The sequence below is a fragment of the Acanthopagrus latus genome, chromosome 7 (assembly GCF_904848185.1).
Source record: "Acanthopagrus latus isolate v.2019 chromosome 7, fAcaLat1.1, whole genome shotgun sequence".
NCBI lineage: Eukaryota > Metazoa > Chordata > Actinopteri > Spariformes > Sparidae > Acanthopagrus > Acanthopagrus latus.
In genome coordinates, this window is record NC_051045.1 from 14,907,359 (window position 1) to 14,920,103 (window position 12,745).

At 44.5% G+C, this 12,745-nt stretch overlaps 2 protein-coding genes across 2 annotated transcripts in view; one reads left to right on the forward strand and one right to left on the reverse strand.

Annotated features, from left to right (window-relative positions):
- rarga (retinoic acid receptor gamma a) overlaps positions 1–10,413 on the reverse strand; it is a 57,548-nt gene extending 47,135 nt beyond the window's left edge. The window contains exon 1 of the mRNA XM_037103486.1: positions 10,294–10,413. The gene's annotated coding sequence lies outside the window, so the exon portion shown is untranslated. The remainder of the gene's footprint in view (positions 1–10,293) is intronic.
- On the forward strand, positions 146–12,061 carry nr1d4a (nuclear receptor subfamily 1, group D, member 4a). The gene is made up of 8 exons (XM_037103485.1): positions 146–284; positions 6,029–6,337; positions 6,451–6,539; positions 6,839–6,983; positions 9,241–9,809; positions 9,904–10,089; positions 10,219–10,429; positions 10,537–12,061. The coding sequence occupies exons 1-8, from the start codon at positions 269–271 to the stop codon at positions 10,731–10,733; spliced, it is 1,722 nt and encodes a 573-aa protein (XP_036959380.1). The 5' UTR covers positions 146–268; the 3' UTR covers positions 10,734–12,061.
- The last annotated feature ends 684 nt before the right edge of the window (positions 12,062–12,745 follow it).

Sequence of the window (12,745 nt, forward strand, 5' to 3'; positions counted from 1 at the left end):
GTATCTCCGAGTGCCTCTGCCACACCAGACCTGAGCACTGACTGACAGAGACACCGCTCTCTGCTGCTCCTCACTGGGAACGACTTCAAGTGCGCTGGACACTTTTCCATCACCGCTCCCCAGTTTTGCGCTCCATGGAGCAGGTGTTTTACGCAAGGCTTTTTCTTGACTTTCTCACCTGTCTTCAGACGACTTTTGCTCCAGAATAGTGACACTCGCGGACGACTACTTTCAAGTCTGATCAGAGGCATCGACATCAACAAGAGACATGGATAACAGTCCTGGTAAGACTAACTTTGACATTGTGAGAGTTGTGCTCAGGATTCAGCCAGGACTGATCAACAGTCATTGTTTAGCTGATTGATTTTGTTGCTAACAATCAACTGTTTAGCTGTCTGACTCAACCTAAATAATATACATGTATATAATAGCAATAATAAATATGAAATGTGAATTTAATTTAAATGTGATGGCTCACATCTCTGAATATTATAACATAAAATGGCATTTCTTTTATCTATTTTTCTGTGTAAAACCCTTAAATCTGAAAGATTATCCTTAAATGTACATAATCATTTGTGTGTTAAATCCACTGTTATATTTTCTGCATGCCAGTTTTTGACTGAGCTGGGTGATTTGTATTGGTTTGCCACATGTTTTTGTCGGTGAGCTTATGCTTAAGTTCGCTCTGTAAAGTATTTAATCACCTCAGCTTGTTTCTAAGTTCAGAACAAGTCTGGTGCAAAAGTGCGACTTCACACACACTTGTCAACAAGTTTCCGCGCTGCGTTCAAAATGCCCAAATGGCAGCTACCGCGCCATATGGCCGGAGTGAGTCTGGTCATTTCCTGCTTTCTGTCCATGAAAACAAACTCACGTGGAGCCTCAGCACGCTCACTGTAATCAAAACGTATCAGAGCCAGAAGTCAAACCACGCACCACCACCTGGAGAGGAAAAAACAAAGCAATTCTAGCGAAAAGGGCGTGTTTGGTTTTTTTTTGTTTTTTTTTTACTCGCCTCAGCGTCCGCAGTATAAAAGTTGATAACCGCACGGCATTGGGGAGGCGTTCCCTTGAGGTCAGCCAAAGGTGCACATGCACGCTTTCCTCTCCTAATTGACGGTGAATCATTTACAACAGCGACGGTCACGTTCCAGCACAGGTGATGCCTGCACCCTGTGCTCTGTCAACATGTTACACTAATCTGACAGCGGCGACACTAAACCTTCTCACCGGGTTGTGACATTCTATTTGTGTTGATAAAGTGGGCCAGTTTTTTTCTTTTATTACGGGACACAGAAGGCAGTTTAAAGAGTAATCACAGATAATGGCTGTAGTATTAGTGAAGAGATAAAAGAAGAAGGCTGCATGCTGGGCTTCACTCTTGGTGTTTTATTGATGTTTTGGAGGAAGTTTGCATGAAAACAACTTCAAGTGTTTCCCATAAGGAGTTGTTAAGTGTTGTATTTTAGGGTGGATAATTGTTCATTTCAGCTTTCCTTTGCCTTTTGTTTTCTTCCTCTCATCGACCCTAAATGGAAGTGACCACCTCCTCCTGGGTTCACAGTCTTTTTTTATGTTTCAATAACCTTATTGGAATCCATATGACTGGATTCAACTCACAAGTTCGGTGTAGTGATTTAGACAAAGCTCATAAACATCATAACCTCGCAAAAAAAATATGGCTGCAGAGTATAGTGGGCTGCAGGGCTCATAAAGTCCAACAGATAGATGAGAATGGGTGTGTGGAGGTGCTTTACTCGTGTTGTGGGGACATGCTGTGAATCTGTTTGCTGAATCCCATTGTGGGGACTTTCTTCTAGGGACAAATTGCAAGTCCCCATGAAGAAGGTCATTGATGTTTTACATTTAAGACTTGTTTTAGGTTAGGGAAAGGTTAGACTTGGGGTTAGACAAGTAGTGGTTATTGTTATGATTAGGCTGAGGCTCAAGGAATTGAATCTAAGTCTATGTAGGGGGGGGGCATCAGCATGTATTATGTATATGTCATAATGGAAAAAATAGTCCTACATTTTACATATGCAATCAGTGTCTAACTGTGCTTCCTCATCATGCTTATCATTTAACACACATTTTGCAACATGTAAGTCAATATTTTCACTGTGAGACCTGAGCTTGTCACCAAAATATTTGTGCTGAGTTGCATCCTAACTAGCCTACACTTGCTCTCACACTAATACCTCACAACACGCCCCTGGTGGAGGATTTCTGTATTGTTCTTCAAAACCAGACCTTTGAATCCACAAAGATAGGAGTGCATCTTTCTCAGGACATATAATCAGGACTTACTCGCATCACTGAGTCTCTGAATGGGTCAAAGAGTGATGCAACTAAGAAAACAGGGTTTTTGTACATTAAACATTAAACTTGTCTATAATCCCGTAAATACAATAAATATTCCTCACAACGTAAACTTGGGTCTGCACATAACACTGACTGAGGTGCGCCATGTTTAAGGTACTTGATGAGTATTACAGCCCTATTTTATTGTAAGGAATTATAATCATTCTCTCAAATAAATCACACTGGGGGGCTAAACTGTATATTACTACTCAGAGTTAGTTAAAAATATTGGGAAATCTTCGTATTTCACCTGATTGTTTGACGTTTTTGAATAATAATGTTGTGACACATTTCATATGACTTTTATTGCACATTCATATGTGCCCCCATAACCAAATATCCCTAGCTAAGGGTATATCTCAAGTTAATACCAACCTGAAGTCTGTCAGGACTTAATATTTTCATTCATTGTCATTGTAAGTGCTAATAATACTTATAATGATGGTGTAAAACAGTGTACCGTAATATTTTTATGGGACGGTTAAATCACATACAGTCGCGGGCTAAACAACAACAACACAGGATCCCACTGTTTCTAAACCGGGTGCAGCACTTAGCTGACGGTGCTGCTGGTGGTGCACAGTCAGACCACCCGGCTGCACAACATGCTGCTCTATTTAATTTGGCTCTTTAATTATAAGCCCCTGGCGGACTGCAGGAGCTCTGGCTTCTGGCTGGAGCGCAGCTTCATGTCTTCCCAGTGAAAGCTCCATCAAAAGCCTCCTCACGTGGCTTCCCTCGCAGAGCCGCGTGCGACGCGTGAGATATAGCTGGGCCCTCCTCCCGCCTCCCGCCGCTTCCCCGCTCTCACGGACGCTTCTCTGTTGATGCCGCCTGCGGTGCTGGTGAGGGAGAGCCTGGTCAGTGGGTCAGCGATTCCGTGCATTAACTTTTTCTCTCTCTCTCTCTCTCGTCACGTTTTCCCGCCTCATGCGCCTCTCGCCTGCACTGAAAGCATTCTCCCTGTCGTTTGAATCACAGACCACGCGGTGTGTTTTCAGACGCTGACTCGAGCTTGACTCCGCAACATCTGTCCCCAACTCGTCGCTCCGGGGCGCACATATCCGCTTAGGGTGTGTGCCTGTGCGTGTGTGCGTGTATCAGCTGGAACGTGACTCCGCTGTTAAACATCTCCTCTCATGCTGAGCTCTACAAACGATGCTGAAACAGATAGCGGATTAAAAACATGGATCTGTGTTTCTGATAACACGGCACGACCCCTGAAACGGATGTTTTTGGGTTGTTGTTTTTTTTTAATTCATGCATCTTTTAGCCCAGGGTATAAATCACATTCTGGTGCTTATGAATTACTGTGGTAAGACAGAATACAGGCGCTCCTGATAGAGATCATGTGTGCTGCAGCATCAGTTTGAAGAGGTACTAGAGGCACAAAGACAGGATTCTATCAAGCTTCTGTGATATTGACCTACTTACTGCAAGCTTGAGTTGATGAAGTCTACTGCAAAGACACAAGTAGCACTTACAGATGGGCCATGATCAGGAGCTCACAGTGACTTTTCATTGGCCTTCAGCATGTTACACTGCAGCATTATTAACACTGCATTGCTCTAAGGAAGCAAGCCACATTGAGCGCTCATGAACTACAACATCGTGGCAAACAGAAAAAAAAAAAAAGACATGGGTCAGCCTGACTGTAGGCCATCTGTGGCTGTCTCTGCATGTCCTGCATTTGTGAGACGAGCCAGTGAAAGTTAAGAGATAAAGGACAAGAGAGAAACAGAGAGGAGAGGAGCTGCTCTGCCTGAGAGCTGCTCACGTTTCCCTGCCTGCCTCCAGTCTCGGGCAGATTAGTGCTTGCACGGGTAGTTTTAAGATGGGGACTGTGAGGAAGGAATTTCATGTATTGGTCTACATATCTCCCCCTGCCCCATAGCAGCTCATTTAAAAGCTGATTGATTTTACAGACTCCTGATGATAAGAATCTGACCAACAGTGTTGCCCGTCACGTGGTCAGTTGACTGGTGGTTCCATTAAACCTCCTGCAATGTTTGCTGTTGCAAATGTAGCAAAACAACAACATTATATGGTGTTTTCCTCCTTTGACCACACCTGGCAATATAACAAGACATCTAATCTAATCTAAATCTGTTTTGAGGAAGTCTGCAGTGTTTATATTTAGCTGTTAACAACCTTCCTGCCATGACACATGTAGGCGGCAGGTGACATGTATTAGTATCCCTCCACAGCTACAACAGACAGCAAAGGGGATTGTTAATTGACAGGGTTTTACAGCACAGTGGCTTTCGGGGTCATTCACAAACACTCACTGTACATGTGAGTCTTCAGGTGGACATGCAATGTGTTTGGGTGGAGTGGAGGGGTTGGGCCACGCTTGACTGTCTGCTCAGGAGGAGGTGAGGCTCAGGCCTGCATCTGCTCTAGTCTGTCTATTATGGCTCTGGCATGAGTCAACAAACCGCCAACACGTGCTGGTTGAGGGATTATCAAAACATTTGCTCTAAAACAAATACCTTGTGCAACAGAGGGCAACACGCAGCCGCAGCAGCCGCAGCACAGGGACAGGCCTACTGCATTCACACATGATTTCCATATACAAGGCTGCTGACTTGCATTTGTTGGAAATGATGTGAAAGTTGATAGTTTCTCAGCTGACATGTGCAAGCCCATCAGGGCTCAAGTTTGAAACTGGCCTCATCTATGTTTTGAGCATTCAACTGAATTAGCATCCCTCCTGGACTCTACTGTACACTCTCATGACTGGAGTCCAGATCGCGCAGTTGATGCTTTCCCTTTAGCGAAAACGTGACTCACATTCTCCGACTGTTTGTCGCGCATGACCGGCAGCAGCTGAGACTCGGTGCCATCTCACGCCCCGGGGAGCTTCCCGAGTCATGTTTGTAAACACACGTCCGACTTCGGATTGTTGTATATTTCAACACGAGACTGCGGGATTTGGTTCGGGCAGTAACCGTGTCAGGAGTCCATGCATGTGAGGCGGCGGTCAGGTGTCGTGCTGTTAGCTGGCGCTGGGCACGGTGCCAGGGGAGCGCGGCTATTATTGGAGCGGAGGAGGCAGCAGACCCCGCAGACACGTGAGGCCGTGTCTCAGCTCATCCACAACGCATGACTACAAGTGCCAGAGAGAGCGAGAGCGAGGGAGAGGGTGGGGGGGATTGCGAGGGAAGCGAAACTTCAGAAACAACCACAGCTGAACGACAAAATCCCTCCACATACTTGCACGGCACCAGATAAATATTGCAGTGGCATGACGCGGGGATTATTAACGAATAAGTCGCGTTTCGCCGGGGCTTCTAGCGGAAGCCTGCCTGCTTTGTTGCTGTGCTACCAGCAGTATTTTTAGCGCCCACTTTATCCGCTTGAGCGCACCATTACGCACATTACGCTCAGGATGAGGCAACGACGCTGCAAATTCTCAGAGCTGTTCACTGCTGCCCAGAGGTCGTGCAACATTACATCACATCACATTCAGAAGTTGTACAGCAGCAGTGTTTTTTTTTGTTTGTTTTTTTGTCCAAGGAAACATGGACTACCAGTTATGATGACATGTATAATTCTGCATGTTTGGCATACAGGAATAAATGCCACGTCTGAGGAGCATGAACCACCTAGATCCAAACTCTCAGCTCACTGCTCTCCCCTCCATTCTTTCTCTTCTCTGCAGGAGGTGGAGTCATCCTGTATGCAGGGTCCTCCGGAAGTTCAAGCCCGAGTCCAGGTAGCCCCTCTAGTGGCTACCAGACGCAGTCCCCGTCTTCACACTCCCAGCCCTCCTCTCCAGAGGAGGTTACCTTCACAGAGATCGGGCCATTTAAACAGCGGGCCAGTGGTTGCACCACCCCATCCTCCAAACTGGTGTTCCAGTTCCCAGAGGTCTACAGTAACCCCTCAGCAGCAGCAGCCACTCCACAGCATACCTATGCACACCCCATCGCGGGAAAGAGGCCATGCGGGTTCACGGGAACGTTCACAAGTTAGTGCTTCCTCACTATCCTGCTTTGTTCCAGGCAAATTGTGCACGATCAAGATTTTTAGCTCAGTCTAAGTTTTTGCAGTATATCTAACTTTCTGTTGATCCTTTTTCAGAGACGGGAGGAATGGTCCTGCTTTGCAAAGTCTGTGGGGACATCGCATCTGGTTTCCACTATGGAGTACATGCATGTGAGGGTTGCAAGGTAAGCTGAGTCGGTGCCGGGAATCAAATACCCCCAAAAATGTTATTCCAGTGAAAAAGAGCAAATTAATGCACTGAATGATGATCCAAATTATGATTGATGTCAGTGATCGGAATCTACAAAATAAAATGGATCTGCTAATAAATGTGTCAGTGCAGAGGTGAAAATTGTGTGCAGGAATTTACTTTTTTCCTTGGTTGCCCTGATCAGAAACAAAACAGGTCAAATAATGTGGCAAGATTCCACCTTGTGTGGCTTTTGGTGCACCAGTTTCATGCTTTTTTGTTTGCTTGTTTCAGGGTTTTTTCCGCCGCAGCATCCAGCAGAACATCAACTACAAGATGTGTGTGAAGAACGAGAACTGTCTGATCATGCGCATGAACCGAAACCGGTGCCAGCATTGCCGCTTCAAGAAATGCCTCTCTGTTGGCATGTCAAGAGATGGTGAGACATCCTGACACATTTTTATGTAGAGAGAGACCCTCATGCAGTTCTGCCAGAATGCCACAGTGCTCTGATTAGCCAAAGCAGCAGGGAAATGGGCAGCCCGAAAGCGGCACAGCGCTGATATGTAGGTCTGTGTGAAAAATGTAATGCGGAAAGTCTTTTGAGGTCATCGTGCCAGTAGCTCATCCACTCACTTTATCAGCAGACCTGCACCTGCCTTGCCCTTCTACCCTGTCACCGCATTGCCAAAGATTTCCATCTGGCCTTGCACCACTCTTAAGTTTCTAAGTGTCTTTCTCCTGCCCTTTACAGCATCCTCCCACAACACTCTTACCTCGATGCTCTCATTCAGCATGGCCCCTCCTCCTCCTCCTCCATGTACCCACCATGTTCCCTCAGCTCTCTTACATCTCCCCCTCAGACAATGATTTATGAGAAGAGGAGCCTTCGAGTCCCCGAAGCTATCTATCATCTCGAAAACTGCAGCAAACACAAGAATTATTTTAGGAAATTGGAACAGGGTCAACTTGATTACCTTGTGCATGCCCATAGAACATCTCACTGCAGTTAATGAGGGAAAGGGCAACAATTAAGCAAGGGATGCAGAAAACAGCCATCCGTTGTGACAGAATTTATCAGGCGTGACTCTCACATCACCTCATTTTAGCTCTGATAGCTGAACATTGATTGATCACCTATCATCACGGATTAAGAAAAACAGCTGGGCTGACCTAGAAAAACAATACAGAATTGGGCTTGTAGTGTACTCATACATCATGACCTACTTGGTGTAGTTTGCCTGCCGTCTTCCTCTCAGTATGGTTTCTGCTTATCTCCACCCTCCAGTACCCCGCATTGCCTAATCTAGTAAAGAGGTTAGTGTTATTTCTGCATGTGCTTGACACTTCTGGTGCAAAAAGAAAATAGGGTGGCAAAATACGACTCAGTAAGTGAACAAAGAGTCAGATCGACCCTCTCAGAGGAGATTTTCGAAATGCGTCAAGGACCACAACCTAGAAACCCCTTTTTGCTCTGTTTCAACCATTACAAAAACAGGAAAACCGCAGGCAACTGCCGGCAGCCCACAATAAATAGTACAGCCTGATTTCACACCAGGCAGCTGTGTAACTCGGGCGCTTCAATATAGGCAAATATTTCAGTTTGTTGGAATGATGGCAGTCTTTTCTGCCTCGAACCAGAGCATCTTTTTTAGAGCTCACTAGTCCGCATTTGCCTCTTTTTCACCATGATGAAAGGGATTAATCTCATGCCACATTATCGGCCCCATCCTCATCAAAGGATCCTGCAGGCAATGAACAGATTACTGTATATTCAGTAAACATAACAATATTTACTTTGCATATTGATAAGTAAATCATAAATCACCTCACTTGACCCAACAAAGAGTCATTATGTTTTATGTAAATTGCTTATGTTTTTACACATGAGAATAACGGTGCATCATCTGAAATATATTATTGCCGCTATTCAGACTTTCTCCTCAAGTAACCTTTACTCGCAAAAGTCTTTGAAGCTGTACCAGTTTCAACTTTTATGCCTCATCTAACTCCACCTTGCATGTGCACACACCTCCCACGCGCACAGACGCAGACTCTCACTTTCCATGTAACACCGTCTGTCACGTCAGTCCTCCTCACGCTCCCCCTACTGTCTTCTCAACTCATCTCTACGCTTCGAGCACACCTCTCTCATCCTTCTGCTGCCTCTCACGAGCTCAGTGCCAGTGACATCACGCTCACGTTGCCCCACTGCCCTACTTACAAACGGAGGGAGGGAGTGTGAGCGGGAGCGGAAGGAGACAGGGGTGGATAGAGGAGAGGATGAGGCAGATGGTAGCAGGGGGTCTATAAATAGCCTCTCCAGCTGATGGTTACTGTGGGAAGGGGGATAGAGATACGGGTGAGGAGGAGAGGAAAGTTTTCATCTTATAACTTAGATGATCCTCCTTGAAATCCTTCGACCCTTTGGGGAGGTTTTGTGCTTTTTACATGTGTGTGTACGACGGTAGTTGCCTCATCATGCTTAGCTTTAATGTACCGCCGACATAAGTTACCCGTCCTGTGAGGCAGCATGCACCTGACTCTTGATCTTAAAGAAATTAATGAGACTTGGTTGTCTTGATTTCTTATATCTTTCAGAGAGTGTCATATCCCAGCTAAAAATGAATGAAACACAAGACATGTCTCATGTAAATGTCCATGTTGCTGATCTGCCCTCCCTGTGTCTTCCCTAGCTGTGCGCTTTGGCCGCATCCCTAAGAGAGAGAAGCAGCGACTTCTGGACGAGATGCAGAGCTACATGAACAGCCTAAATGAGTCGGCTGCCATCGAAATGGACTCCCCGCCTGTGAGGGACTCTCCCCCGAGCATGGAAGAAGGCAACTCAAAAGAGGCCATCGGGGCCATCTCCAGAGCGTACCGTGACATCTTCACAAGCAGCAGCCAGGAGAGACCAGCCAAGAGGGCAAACGTTACCATCACCACTAACAACAACAACAACAACACAACACACTTTTCTCAGGATGCCAGTTTTCAGCAAGTCTCCTCTCACCCCACCTCCTCCCAGAGTTATCAGTCCTGCCCTGTTGCCACTCAATGCCCGGTTGCCCCCAATGACAACCAACATACATTCCAAAATGTGGACAACAATCGCTATACCTACTTAGTGTCTAATCAGAATCATGATCAGTCCAACAACACAACACGTCAGGGCTCTGCCAACCACAACAGTGTTCGCACTGCAGGAAGTACCCAAAATCAGCCCTCCTGCCCATGGAAATTAGCTCCAGGAGCTAAAGTGCTGGTAAGAACAGGAAGAAAATTAAAGCAAAACTTCTTTAATATTGTTTTTTTTTGCCTGGCAATCAATTAATGATCTATGTCTTATGTCTTCTCAGGCCTGTCCTCTCAATGCGTGGCCCGTGTCAGGGGCAGAGCGCACGAGTCAGGAGATTTGGGAGTCCTTCTCTCAGTGTTTCACTCCTGCTGTCAAGGAGGTGGTAGAGTTTGCCAAGGGGATCCCAGGATTTCAAGAGCTTAGCCAACAAGACCAGGTCATGCTGCTCAAATCAGGCACCTTCCAGGTAATTACACATTTTAAAAGATCTATTTTGCTTTTCATAATTATAAAACCAGTGACTCCCTCCTATGTGTCCCACTGTATTGTTGGTAAGTATTTGCCTCAAATTCTCTTTGTTTCCTTGTGTGTTTAGGTTCTGATGGTGAGATTCTGCACCTTGTTCAATGCTGAGGAGCGCACAGTGACCTTTCTGAATGGACAAACCTACCCCCTGTCCACCCTGCGGACCTTGGGCATGGGCTCTCTGCTGGACGCAATGTTCGACTTCAGTGAGAAACTAGGCTCCCTTCGGCTGGAGCCTGATGAGATGGCCCTCTTTATGGCTGTGGTGCTGGTCTCTGCAGGTGAGAGATCGCCGCTATTTAGTGACAAAAGCTGCAGATTAGTGACACTTTGTTAATGAACCAAAAATGTACCAGCCACTCACACACGCATTCTCTGTGCTCCTCAGACCGTTCTGGCATCTCCGACATGCGGGCTGTGGAGCAGCTACAGGAGGGTCTGATCCGTGCCTTGCGGTCACTGATCACCCGCCGTCGCCCAGATGACTCCGCCCTCTTCCCCAAGCTCCTCTTGCGCCTGCCGGACCTGCGCACTCTCAACAATATGCACTCTGACAAACTGTTGGCCTTTCGCATCGACCCTTGAGTGGACCACTTCCTTGCCAAGCACAGATATATGAACTGTTATGCACAAAAATATAGACCACACACACACACACACACACATACAGATATTATCTTCCAAGGGCAGGACTTCCTTGAAAATTTAGGAAGATGGAATTGTGCAATCTGATGAGTATTGTTCAGAAGGGTAAATGAGGACAGTGGCGAGCACATTTTTGATCCGTTATTGATCTTCATACAATGTTTTAGGATAAATAAACATACACACACAAACTCATGTATACACATTAACCTCAGCAGCTCTTAAGAGACATTGTTCCATTAAAAAAAACTAAATAAATTAACGTGTAGAGTTACTATTATCCTTTTGGACAAATCATTTGTGCTATCGTTCATTTTATCCAGTGTACTTAAGATCTAAAGCCAGTTCACTTCTCTTTATTCCTTTACTCGTACAGTATCAACAAGCCATGACTAAGCAGCAGCTGAAAGACGGATATTGTAGCTCCAAACTGTTATTACTTAGGGACCATAAGTGATGATTGACTATATGTCAGTTTGTGTTTAAGAGAAAGGGAACCTGTATATACAACATAGCGAAATCTGAACTTTTAAGGTAATTGTGTATCATTGTTGTGTCACAAACATACCATCTGCATCAGTACTGGAATGAGACCACTATGTTAATGTGTCACTTGTACACAGTAGGATGAATTCTGTCTCGATATTTTTGACTGATCTTCCAGAACACATTTGGCACACCTTGGGTTTAAATATGCCAACTTTGTGAGTTAAAGGCATTTAAAATATTTTTCACAAAAACTTTGTGTCTAAGTCACTATAACGTATCACATCTGGACTGATGGAGACGCTCCATGCATGTTGGGTTTTGTAGTTCCTTTGTTTATTTTTGTTGCTGTAAATATTATGTTACCCCAATGTTTATGTATCAGTGACTGAACTTATATGATGGATCGGACAGTTGAGTTCGGTGTAAAGAAGAATGTATTGACCTTCCTGTTATAGGTGGGGGTTTGGCCATGCCAAGGGGGCTTTGCACAGGAGAATATAAAGTTGGGATTCTCAGACGGTTTAGACACACTTCCTGCTATCAGATGATGTAACCAACCAGCATAATCCCTGAAATCACCAGCACTCACTCCACACGCACCCTTCCTCTACCCCCAATGTTTGTCATACAAACTCAAGAGATATTTTTGGGTGAGAGTTCCTATTTGATTGGTTCTCTCACTGTTTGCTTGTTTGATTAAGGCTGATTAAGGACATCTTGTACATTTTGTAAATCTTTGTTCCTATATAGAAATGATATAAAGTTCAAATTATGTATTACTCTGCTTGTGTGTTGTTCTTTTGCGTCCATTTGGGCAAAATGCAGTAAGAAAGAGTCATTAGGACTGTATGGATCTCAGACATGAGTAACACAAATGTACATTGGCACATTTGAACAAAGTTAGTTAACACCAGTATTCTAAAAAGTACCCAAAAGTCATGCTTGAGTAAAAGTAAAGGTAAAATGTGACTTATTACTAACAGTATAAGTCATCCACACCAATAGAGGATCTACTTACTGTAGGTGTAAGTCTTAAAGTAACTGATATTAAATTTAAGTATCAAGTTATTTTTTTGGCAATAAATGTACGCAAGTATCAAATAAATTAAATGCATTTTGTTATCTGAAATTAACAGAGGTAGGTAAATGTACTGAGTAAAAAGTAGGCAACAAATATTTAAACTATAAAGTAGCAGCAAATGGTAACCTTCAAGTAAAATACCTCAAAAGAACATTTACTTGAGTACATTTACTTAGTTACATTCCATCACTGGATAACATACTGGTTCATACTCTGTATGGTACTAAAATTCATACTTTAGTAAAATAAGGATGATGCGTAGCAATAGTACTTTGGTAAAAGTCAACCAAAAGTCTTATAGTATCTGAAATGTAAGTATCATAATAATATCAATATATTATAGGCATACAATAAATGTAGTGAGTAAAAGGTATGCTATATG

Excerpts from the sequence above, each read along its gene's own strand:
- nr1d4a (XM_037103485.1), top strand. Across the intron at positions 10,090-10,218 it reads TCAAATCAGGCACCTTCCAG|GTTCTGATGGTGAGATTCTG; the intron begins GTAATTACACAT and ends TTGTGTGTTTAG. Across the intron at positions 10,430-10,536 it reads TGTGGTGCTGGTCTCTGCAG|ACCGTTCTGGCATCTCCGAC; the intron begins GTGAGAGATCGC and ends TGTGCTCCTCAG.